Source organism: Podarcis pityusensis (genome assembly GCF_964106645.2).
Source record: "Podarcis pityusensis genome assembly, chromosome: 1".
NCBI lineage: Eukaryota > Metazoa > Chordata > Lepidosauria > Squamata > Lacertidae > Podarcis > Podarcis pityusensis.
Genome location: NC_138028.1, coordinates 38,605,380 through 38,617,522, shown reverse-complemented (window position 1 = coordinate 38,617,522; position 12,143 = coordinate 38,605,380). Strand labels below are relative to the sequence as shown.

General features: G+C 39.0%; 1 protein-coding gene across 2 annotated transcripts in view; it reads right to left on the bottom strand.

The window, feature by feature from the left end:
- The window catches only part of STXBP6 (syntaxin binding protein 6), a 99,105-nt gene that overhangs the window by 65,733 nt on the left and 21,229 nt on the right, over positions 1–12,143 (bottom strand). For both annotated transcript variants that reach the window (XM_080979573.1, XM_080979574.1), the window contains exon 2: positions 6,297–6,484. In XM_080979573.1, the coding sequence (XP_080835699.1) occupies positions 6,297–6,450 (154 nt within the window). In that variant the 5' untranslated portion in view covers positions 6,451–6,484. The remainder of the gene's footprint in view (positions 1–6,296; positions 6,485–12,143) is intronic.

Here is a 12,143-nt window from a genome sequence, read left to right as displayed (position 1 = left end):
AGACTTGGGTTTTGTAGCTTTTCTTCATTTTCAAGGACAGTGAAGCCATCTGGTCGACAGCTGCTTGGCTTTGAAAAGTTGTCATGTACATTACACTATCCTCAAAAATCATCAGGAGACAGTTATTTTCACACTTTGGGTCCTCTCAGATATTACAACACCACCCGTAAAGTATTAGTCAGGCAAACAACAGAGAAAGCAGTCAGCCTCATCCTACATATAAGGAATTTTAGCCAGAAGATAAAGGGCACCATGTGGGGTTCTGTTCTCATATAACAGGACCTTGGAGAGTGTGTGTCTCCCCCCTGCCCACTGTGGTCTACCAAAAAAGCTATTTCAGAGACCATTACCTGTATTAGAACAATTACACACACACACACACACACACACACACGGTATTCACTAGTACAGAGTATTATCATGGCAGCCATTTTGTGCTGGCACCCACAGAACTTTTTTTTCAAATATTATGATGATGATGATGATGAAGCAGAAGAGGAGGAGGAGGAGTTTGTATTTGATATCCCCCTTTATCACTACCCTAAGGAGTCTCAAAGTGGCTAACAATCTCCTTTCCCTTCCTCCCTCACAACAAACACTCTGTCAGGTGAGTGAGGCTGAGAGACTTCAGAGAGAAGTGTGACTAGCCCAAGGTCACCCAGCAGCTGCATGTGGAGGAGCGGGGAAGCGAACCCGGTTCACCAGATTACGAATCCACTGCTCTTAACCACTACACCACACTGGCTCTCCAGTGAGTGCTGGCACCCCCCTTTTTACCAAAAAGAGCAGTCTCTGTGTGTGTGTGTGTATGTGTGTGTGTGTGTGTGTGTGTGTGTGTACACACACACACTCTTAAATCACCAACTGTACATATGCTAACCACAAAAGAGCTGAAATACAGTGGAGCTGCATCATACTTGCATTTAACTCATACAAATTCAACCATGCATGCTTGGCAAAAAGAAGAAAAAAAAGTGCTCCACAGCAGGTCATGTGCAGCTGCCACCTCTGGAAAAAGCAGCAAGGAACCCTGTTGTTGTTTTTTGTTCCTCCTTCCCTCCCTTAGGATCCCATCCACCAGTTTAAGGAACTGTTCCAGCCTTTTTCTCCTGCCTCCCTTTTCTTTTTCTTTTTCTCTTTCTCTCCCTCTCTGCCTCCTCCTCTGCTTTTCATCCCTACCCTCCAGGCTCACACATGGAGGAGTGGGCAGGAAAGCCCCTCTGACTGGACTACCAATACATACAGCTTCAGCTCAGAAACAAGCTGTGCCTCACAGCCTGACAGGGGAGGGAAAGTGTGTTAAAAGATTTTGATTGTAATTTTGATTATAAGCAATTTTTTAGCCTGACATGCTGACTCCAGAACCTAACCCTTGCATAAGACGTGATTCCACTATAATGAAATTAATTTCTTGATGGAAATTATAATTACTTTTAATGATGATAGGTTAGTGTGAACAATTTACTGAACGGTTTCTGCTTGGCTCTTATACTGGAGTACCAGCTGGCCTGCAGTTTTTTGTATGCATTTTAAATGATTTTTCTAAAAAGAAAGCAAGAAAGAAGGCAATTAATAGTACAAATCAAAATTTTAAAAGTAGTTGCGAAAGTAAGTTGCCAGCTACAAGTAATAATCTCGGGATCATGGAATATTTGAAAGTGTTCAAGCAGATGGTCAATCGACAATAGTTGACTGGTCAACTGACTGGCATGCTGACCCAGAAGAAACCCTCCACAGTGGAAGACAGTGAGAGTTGCTGTAATGGAAAGGAAAATGGATACATATACTCGTATGTACAAAAAAAGCACTTAAGCTCACATATGGGCTTATCTGGATCAGAGCACTCCATTTCAACCATTTTACTTGTGCAAATCACATTCGTGTAAAATAAATGACTTTCCCCCATGCAATCCACCATAATGACGTCATGCTTTTAGAAGCAATAATTTTAAAATAGCTAAAGTTAACTTTAGCTGATATACACATTAGAGGAGGGTTCATTAGCTACAAAACCACCACCACCTCTCCTCATTTCAAATGGACACAAGAGCTTATATACAATGCAATTTTATCTTTACCGATGCTGCCTTTTATGATTTCACTTAAGGGCTAATTGGCAATACACAATGTATAATCTAGTTGCACATCTAAAATGGCTTTCATCATGATCAAACATTTACCACAAATTGTGAACTCATGGGTGAGGTCCTCCTGAAACAAAAGCAGTAATAGGCTAAGAGTATGCAACACCTTTTCTTTAATTAGAACAAAATGTCGTATTTTAATGCTTTGAAAGAAAATCACACCATCAAGTGCCACACAGGTCATCAGCCAAACCACAAGGAAATTAGTATTATGGTTATCCATTCCACATAAAGCTTTATAGTATGGCAATAAATGAAGTCTTAAAAGTCATCAGGAATTCTGAAAGTTTGCTAGTGTCAACACAGCTGCCTTCTCTGAGTGCATCCACTGAGAAAAACTGGAAATAAAGAGTGTGTGTGCGTGAACCACTTTCTATTATTTAGAAACCCATGGCAATTGGGGAATAGGAGACTACATTTCACAGTAAGAAGGAAAAAATTAAGGATTCTTTTAATTTCCAAAACTGTTTTCTGAGAAAATTAAAAATAGGCATACCAGAGCAGTGAGCAAACACCCTGCTGCTAATCAGCTGCTAGAATGGAGACAGTGATGACAGAAGCTATTTTGGCACCCGATATCAAGTTTGACTGACATGCCTCCAAGCAGCAGTCAGTCTCTTCCAGCTGTTCCTGAATCTGCAAGTGCTGGACGAAAGACTACTCACAGCTATTGCTACGCTACCCATGACAAGACTGGAATCAATTAACAGGCTAGAACACAGCCCACTGGGTTTCTTACTTGTAAGTTATCCCACAGTGGCTTAACTTTTTAAAAAGTTCTCTGATGATATTTATGAGTAATGCCCCCCACTCAGGGTAGGAAGGCAGATTTAAAGAAATTAAAAGACTGCCCACACTGTGCTCGACTCCTCCCTGTAAGTCCCCAAGCTGAAAAGTTGAGGAGAACTCTGGAAATAGATCTATAAGAATCTCAGAACAACTAAGAAATAAATGGCTAAGTAAAGAAAAAACTGTCAGTTCTCTCTGACATTCCAGGCTATTCAGGGTCAAATGATAAGAGATTGATGGAGATCCATGATCAGATTTCCTGTGTCTTTAATTTTTATCACATAGAGATCATGGTGAACCCTGATATGAATCTCTGGGCAAGATTCAAATCCCAGCACAAAGGGCTTCTGATAGTGAAGCAGGGCTTTTCAAGCCCCACTCCCCTCACCAGTACCTCCCAAAATTGGTTGGTAAAGTCATGAGACTTCCATCTAAAAAAACCAAAGAGAAGTACAAAAATACTATATTAACAACAACAACAAAAACCCAATAAAATCAGGTGCAAGGGTAGAGTTGCATTTTGACATATCAACAAGTGTTGGTGCAATCTGCATCACATCCCACAAGACAACACCTCTTTACTGATGAACCTCTTTGCATTCTCCAAAAGGAGGTTCTGGCATTTGAAACAGAAGCATAGAATTTCCAAGCTACATGAATTCACAGGTAGGAGCCCCAGCCTGCCGTTCTTTCAAATACGATACAATACGATAATCTTTATTGTCATTGTCCCATACAGAGCAACAAAATTGAAAAATCTACATCAGACATTCAAAAACCAACAAGCCTGCTATCCCAACTATCCCAGCCTGGTTAGCCCCTAAAAACTCTAATACCCCATAATTAAATACCGTATACTCACATAGAGACTACCTTACGCTGTGTTTAAAACCAAAATCGCATTTGGATAGAAACTGTTTCCCTGGCGGCTAGTCCTAGTCTTTATAACCCTGTACCTTCTTCCAGAAGACAGAAGCTGAAAGAGATCATTTCCGGGGTGCGCACTATCCAAATAGCTGGCTGGGACCCCTCTCTTCTAGAAGCAAGGACAAGGGAAGCATTCTACTCTGCATTTTCATAGGGGAACTCATCCACTCCCAGTATCTTTTACATGTAGTCAATTCCACTGGGAGTGAAGGTAAGAGGGCAATCTTTTTGCTTTTAATTGTTCGAACCAGAAGACAACAGATTGTAAGGAAGGTTTTCCAGAAGCCCTGAGCTTTTGAAAGGTGAAATATAAAATTTATTAAATAAGAGCAATGGATTTAAACCAGTGGATCAACTAGCAAGTTAAGACCCAGTCTGACACAGCAGGTTGAGGTGTGCACTCGCCAATAATTCCTGTCCTTTGCACTTGTGGACTGCAAATACACAACATGACATTTGGACCTAAATGTCAGCTCTGCTTTACACGCTAAATTCTCAATACTGCTAGCCTACAATTACAGGACTATATTCTTGAGTTCTTTGCAGTCTAACAAGCGTTGCCTGTTCTCTGCAGTATGCTTTTCAACAGCAGAATAAGGATGAGAGAAAAGTGGATCCCACAAGCTAAAGGAGTGCAATAATCAACTGAACAAACTTCCAAAGCTCCTTCATAGCTCAATATATAGTTATCTCTAAGGACTGTTAAAATTGGCTTTGACTTGGAAAAACAGCCTTCTTTTTCTATCTTCTTTTTAAAAAGTTATTATTGCATCTGTGTTATCCAATTATATCACAGCTAAATTTGAATTATTAGTATTGGCCAACTACGAGGCAGCATATGTGCTGTGACCCTACCTTTGCAAAGAAAATGTCTGAAACGGTAGGTAAGCCAAGTTTTGAGCAAAGCTTAAAATTTAAAGTTGCAAATTAAAGCTAATTTGTGAATAGTTAACAAATCTACCTCATTTTTTAAACATACAGCCATTTTAATTACCCTTAGATTTCTATTTGGCTACTAAAGGAAGAAGGACATAGCTATTCAAAGATGTGAATTTAGAAGACCTCTGTGAGAGCTCCTCTCCAGAGAACTTCAAGTCTGGAGTAAAAGGTCCTCAAAAGACAGAGCAAGGTGACCCAATAGCAGAAGAGAGGACAAGATGATCTCATGCCAATGATCTACCTCCAGGGATGAGTAGGGTGGATTAGCGGGGACCATCTTTGCTGTGAGTCCAGGAATACCAGTTCCCTGCTCTGAAACCCCTTTTCTACTTGGACCTGACTGACTCCAACTACAAAAGTTGAAGCTCTTGAACAGACTATTGGGCTGAGGTATTGTTAGGGATGTGTTGTTGTTGGGGGGTGGGTGTTGTTGCTGTATTTATTTATTTATTTATTTATTTATGAACTTATAATTTATGTAGAAATTGTTCAATATGTACTTCTTGGTGTTTTATTATTTTACTACTTTTGTTATGTCTGTCATTATGTAATTTTTTACATGTTGTAAGCTGCCTTGAACATGGTTTTAACTTTGGAAAGGCGGTATGCAAATAAAACGATTGAATGATTCTCATAATAGGAAACCTGATTTGACAGAAGGATGAACGGCAGAATGCACTGCTAACTTAGTAAAAACGCTAATGACATTGTGAGATGTCTAGATTATATCAGCAAACAGGCTGCCTTGCTACCCTATTGGACAATGTGGAATGAATGAGGCCAATCACTCTTGGTACATGTAGAAACCTTTTGGTACATGTTGTAAAATAGAGTTACAACTGTAACAAAGTACTGCTTCACATAAATCAAAATATACCAGTGGAGTTTATTTCCTCTAAAATTTGGAAAATCATATATGGCTTTGAAAAGAATTAGACAAATTTATTGGGAGAACAGCATAGCAGGACAAAGTTAAGGATAGCCTCCATCACACCCTGCTTATGAGCTTTCCAGAGACAACCAATGGACCACTAATGGTGGCAGAATGGAACTTTGATCTCATACAGCAAGTGAATCCCTAGGCCCAGGGAAGCTCAGTGGATATTTGGAAGCAAATTAAATCTGCATAAAACATGTGCCAAATAAATAAATCCCTGAATGCCAACACCAGAAACCCACATACATCCCCTCCAAACACAAGAATGGCAAAGTGAATTCATCTTCCTATAATTTCCTGTCAAACACTAGAAAGATCACTGAAATTACAAGGACAGTTCAACATTGCCAGTTACAGCATATAATTGCCGTAGACATCCATACCTTTGCCTTATGTAGTCAAACCTATGAATATCAAATGACAAAGCATACTGTTGATCTACTTGTTTGATTAAAATTCATGATACTAGATTATTTTTAGCAATCACAACATCTAATCAGTTAATCAAACTACAAAGAGAAACTGAAAGGACAGCTAGATGTCAAAATCATTTTTCTTACCTGACAAACAGATATAAGTTAAATATTCGCCCTGACCCCCCGTTGCCAAAAAAGGAATCTTTTTCTTCGTTCTCCTTTTTACTTGGACTGCTCCCAACATTCTTTCATCATGCGGAGCGAAAATCTCTTTGCTGATAGCGGATTTGGCACTCATTGTAGATCAGAGATGGAGGAGACGGGTTGCGTTCCTAGAATAAAATTCATATGGTACATTTCAATTTCACTTATACAGCATACTGATTCCCATTACCCTTCACTTATATAGTATACTGATTTCCATTACTCTTCAAATAGGAAGTACATGCAAAAACATATGCAAGATAAAAAATACAAAAGTAGTTATATGGTCAAGGATTAAACCCGAACAGTATAACAAGATCCTTGCTACTATCATCATGGCAACTGCAATCAACTTTATGCCCTCTCAGAATCCATTATCTGTCATGCTGAGAGGATGAGACAACAGAAACTCTTTCCATAGACTAAGTATTATTTTTTCCACCAAACTACCATACCCTCCCAGAGCAGAAAAAACTGCAGCTTGCAGGAAGCAGGTGTTTGCAGGGAGGGGGGAGCATAACATATAAGCTCCAAATAAGCTCCAGGCTTATTTATGCATATAAGGCTACCGGTTCCTTCATCTATATCTCAGGTCTTCCTAAAACCTTTGAGTGATTCTGCTATTCAGGCTCACCAGCAATGTGGCAAATGCATGTACTATGGATCTCACTCCAAGCATAAGGATCAGTTATTGACACTTCACTTTTATGTAAACCAACTTAACTCAGATCTTTCCATTTAAAGACTCCTATAAAGACTCCTGTTTGCAGTCAGAGTAAAGAGTCAGGTTGCACCTTAAAAATATTAACTAATTTGTTCGTGAGTGGTTTTTTTAATTGCCTCAAGACTCTTTGTTTTTGCAGCAACCAACAAACTATTCTTTCCTAAATAACAGACAAATGAGTTACTTCAACATACAACAGGGTTGATTGGAAGCAAAAAAAATAAATATAAATCATTGCTTCCTGGTTACTTCCCACTGCAAATCCCCCCCCCACCCCAACTTCACTGCTTGCCTACAAGGGCTTTGCTGTAACTCCTCCTGCCCTGCAGTATTATGTGATTACATCATACACTGGTAACATCAACAGACATAGCCCTTCCCATTTACAGTAGCAAGCACATCTGCATGAACACTGGTTATTGTTCACTGACAAACGTTCTTCTGTGCAAGATGGAAAGCTGCACTTCCAGCAGCCTTCTAAAAGATCGGTATTGTACTACTTTCAGCTATACTGATCTTTGAATGATTTGTCATCTTTTGGTGTATTTCCAGGCAGACGTGCCTTTCTTCATGTGATGCCAAATGCTCTGAATACAAGACAACTTTAGCACGTGAACATCCAACTATCCTAAGCTCTTTGAAGTATTGTATAGCCATTTAAGTTTAAGACATGATCTCAAGCATCTGATTTAGCATGTCTGATATATTTAGTAAGCAAAACTAAAAACAAACGAACACCATGTTAATTTTACATGCTGTAAAAGACAGCAAACTGATATACAACTACCTGGGAGTGAGTCCCATTGAACTCAATGAATCTTACTTCTGGATATACATGCACAGGATTATACCCTGTAAAGGCTCAAAGGTTTCAACTACTGTACTCAAAAGGTTCATGTAGCGAAATACTTGACTTGGGATGCATGTGTGCAAGTTACAGCATACACTTAACGTCATTTAAAGTTTACATTTGAAACCAGAGTCAAAAGCTTTACTTGGAAATTATTGTTTTTAAAATTAGTTTGATAGGAATACAAAACTCTAAATCAAAATGAAACTACTGCAAAATTAATACAGGAAATTTGTTCTCAAAAATCTTACACATGTTATCAATTGTCTGGCTATGAGGTTTCATGCATCTGAAATATCCAAACCATGAAAACATTTCTCTTGCCTCACTCAAATTCTCAGATCTCTAACTGAAACAAGAGTTCTAATCTATGACCACCCTGAGCAGAAATCTGCCCTCAGTAGGAATATCCAAACTAGGCCACAGACGAATGCAGCCGTAAAAATATAGGTAAGGAAAACAGCACTCCTTCAGTCTAAGCCTCCAGAATTGCATGTTACTGCTTCAAACACTTGTGCTTCTGCACCTACTTTCCATCTCTAATTTCTTTGAATTATAGTTAACGACATTTACATATTCCACTTGATTGCAGTAAAACCTCCAAGTGGTTTATGAAACAAAATCTGCTTCAATTTCCTGGTTAGAGAGTTGATGGCTTTCTCAGGCGTTACATGGAAATCCATGGATCCACCAACATTTACATCACATGGGTTATGCACATGTAGCTTCAAACGCCTACAATGTTCATGCTACCGCCTAGGATTCTGAGAATCTTTTCTGACACAACAGTATATCACATAGTCTTCCTATATGACATATACAAGATCACACTCTAGACCAGTCTTCCCCAACATGGTCCCTCCAGATGCTGCTGGACTACAGTTCCCATCATCCATGACCACTGGCCATGCAGGCTGGGGCTGATGGGCATTTTACTTTTCTGCAGTTAACCTCATCATTTGTACTTTTTTATTATCTGAAGCAGTGCTTTGAAAGTGATTTGAGTTGTGTTCCATTGATTAATATGCACCATTAAAATAATTGTTGACCAAGTATCAAATTATATACATGCAAAAAAGAAAACTAATTTTCCTTTTTAATAATGTTATTGTTTTTTGGGTCTTCAGTAACTCCTTTGCTTCTGTTCAGTCACTGCTTGGTCGACTTCAGACCTGCCTCAGGCTGTGAAGGTTTATTTGGCATCAGGTGTTGTTCCTTTGTTCCTGTATCAACACCCCTTTCCAAACAATTTAATGGATTACCTTCAAAGTCTTGGCAGTTAGACAAATTCACTCCCAACTATATAGTATGTATGTTTGTTTGTTTTCTCTGAAAGGGTTTCATTGTGTCCAGATAAAGATTGCAGAGGAGGAGGAGGAGGGAGAAGTAAACATACCAGTCTTGATCTTATTCATGAAATGCTAGTACCTTTCATTTTGAAAAAAATCAGGATGAAAATGAAAATCTCATCTTACAGATGAGCATTAACTATCCTAGGCTGCATCAACAGAAGTATAGTGTCCAGATCATGGGAAGTAAGAGCGGGGCTTTTTTTTCATCTGGAACTCGCCAGAATTCAGTTCTGGCACCTCTCAGGGGGATGCCATTGCCATTTTAAGAGAACAAGGGAGGCATTCATGGTGAGTTGTGGCACCTTTTTTTCTAGAAAAATAGCACTGAGTAAGAATGCCACTCTATTCTGATTTGATCAGACCACACCAGTTTGGGTGCCACAATTTAAGAAGGATATTGACAAGCTGGAACGTGCGGAAAGGAGAGCAACCACGATGATCACGGGTCTGGAAACCAAGCCTTATGAGGAATGGTTGAGGGAGCTGGGTATGTTTAGCCTGGATATGAGAAGACTGAGAGGAGATATGATAGCCATCTTCAAATATCTCAAGGGTTATCACATGGAAGAGGATACAAGCTTGTTTTCTCTTGCTCTGGAGGGCAGGACTCAAACCAATGTCTTCAAGTTACAAGAAAGGAGATTCCACCTAAACATCAAGAACTTTTTCACAGTAAGAGTCGTTCAGCAGTGGAACAGACTCCCACGAGAGGTGGTGGACTCTCCAACTATTTTGAAAAGTCAAGAGGCAGTATATTTAAGATTAGCCCCAAATTAAATGTCCCATACTGTTTGCTTAATATTTACATTCAAAAGTCTAAAACATTAAAAAGTATGTTTTTTAAAAAAGTCATATATGCAAGATTTCACTGTTGCAAACAATGAAAACATTTAGCTGCTTTGCAACACATTTCCTTTGGCCTTCAGGCTCAAGGAACAGTTTTGTTTTCAAGTGGGTTATGTAGTGAATGTTTCTAGGCAACATCTTGGGAAGCAAACTATCAGATACACTTTCCCCACCCTGCTTGAATAATCAAGGCACGTTTTAAGCTCATAGGTTAAAAAAAAAAAATGCCTTCCATGTAGGAGATCTGAAAATACTAGATCAGAAAGGATTGTAATAATTTATTGATCTGGTCTATCCATAATAGATAAACTTTGATGTCACCTGAATGTGAAGGTTTTGAACATTATTCTCCAGCATTTCAATGTGTTATAGCTATAAAGGAATGGTATACTTTGATGAATTCCAATCTGGGATACCCAATCTAATTACTCAATTTTCTTTTTCTGAAATAGAGGAGTAATAGAGTGCCAGTATTATGGCATTCGGAGATTTAAACATTCACTGAGTTAGAACAAAAATGATCTTACAAGAATACTGTTCTTTCTATACATACAGCCACTAAAGAAAATGTGAGAGTAAATTTAGAAATTAACTCCCTAGATCACACAATTAGGAAAAGAAAGTGATCTATTATTTCTTTGCCATGCCATAGAGAACTACACACAGAATGTTTGGACAAAGAAGATTTCAATCCATGGCATACCTGTCTGCAATACTGTCATGATCCTCTGTGTTTTGCATCAACTGACATTACATACTAACCATTTATCTTAAATGGTACTTCCTGTCTTGAACAGGCTGTCCTGAATGTGTCCTGAGAACTTTAATAATGTTGTTAGAATTTAGGAGTCTAAGGGAATCAATGGCTGAAATCTTTACATATTACAGATAGATAAAAAAAATTAATATGGCTGGCATACTGCAGAACTATGATTTCAGTTATCCTTTCAGCACATTTAATACTATGAGATCACATGCTAATTGCCAGTCAAATACATGAAAAAGTTACGCCGAAAAAAAGTCTAATGTTTCAGTCTCATATACGCACTTAACTGGGAGAAAGTTCTACTGAACCCAGTGGGACTTGTTTCTGGCTAAATATGAATAGGACTGCACTGTAATACATTTGGCATTATCATTATTTATAATAAAGAATTGCAGGAAGTTGAAAGCAATTTTTGATTAGATACATAATGCCCTGTCTTACAAAAAAAATAAAATACAGTGTGGAAGGCTGTTATCATCCTTGCAGTTCAAGAAAGAACTGCATTCAAGAAATGCAGTTAAAGTCTGGACAAAACCACTTAAAGCTCTCAAACTGAAACATGAAATGCAAGAAACGTTATGTTGTCCATTGTGCGAGGTTAACCACTATAAGCTTGCAAAGAGTTTCATAAGCAGCCACATCAACAGTTTGCACACATGGGGTTGCATCCAACTAAATTTTACTCTGAAGAAACTCACTGAAATTAATGGACACGACTAACTTAGGTCCTTCCTTTCAATGCATCTACTCTTGAGTAAAACTTTTTTTTGGAGCAGAAGCCATAGTTCTCAATGTTGTGAGTGAACAAGTGCAATACAGGGGAACTGCATCTTGTATGAGAGTTAGATTCCCAGGGTTACACATATACATGAAAACTGCATACAGTGGTACCTCGGGTTAAGTACTTAATTCATTCTGGACCTCCGTTCTTAACCTGAAACTGTTCTTAACCTGAGGTACCACTTTAGCTAATGGGGCCTCCCGCTGCTGCTGCAATGCGATTTCTGTTCTCATCCTGAAGCAAAGTTCTTAACCCAAGGTACTATTTTTGGGTTAGCTGTGTCTGTAATCTGAAACGTCTGTAACCTGAAGGGTCTGTAACCCGAGGTACCACTGTATAGCCCAAATAACCCTTGGAGATGCCCATGAAGATAGCCAGCCTGCTTGCCTTCTATAAGGCAGTAAGTGAGGAGAAAAGTCCCACGCAGCATGCCTGCACCTTTGGCCAGCAGTGCAGTGGCTCTGAGAG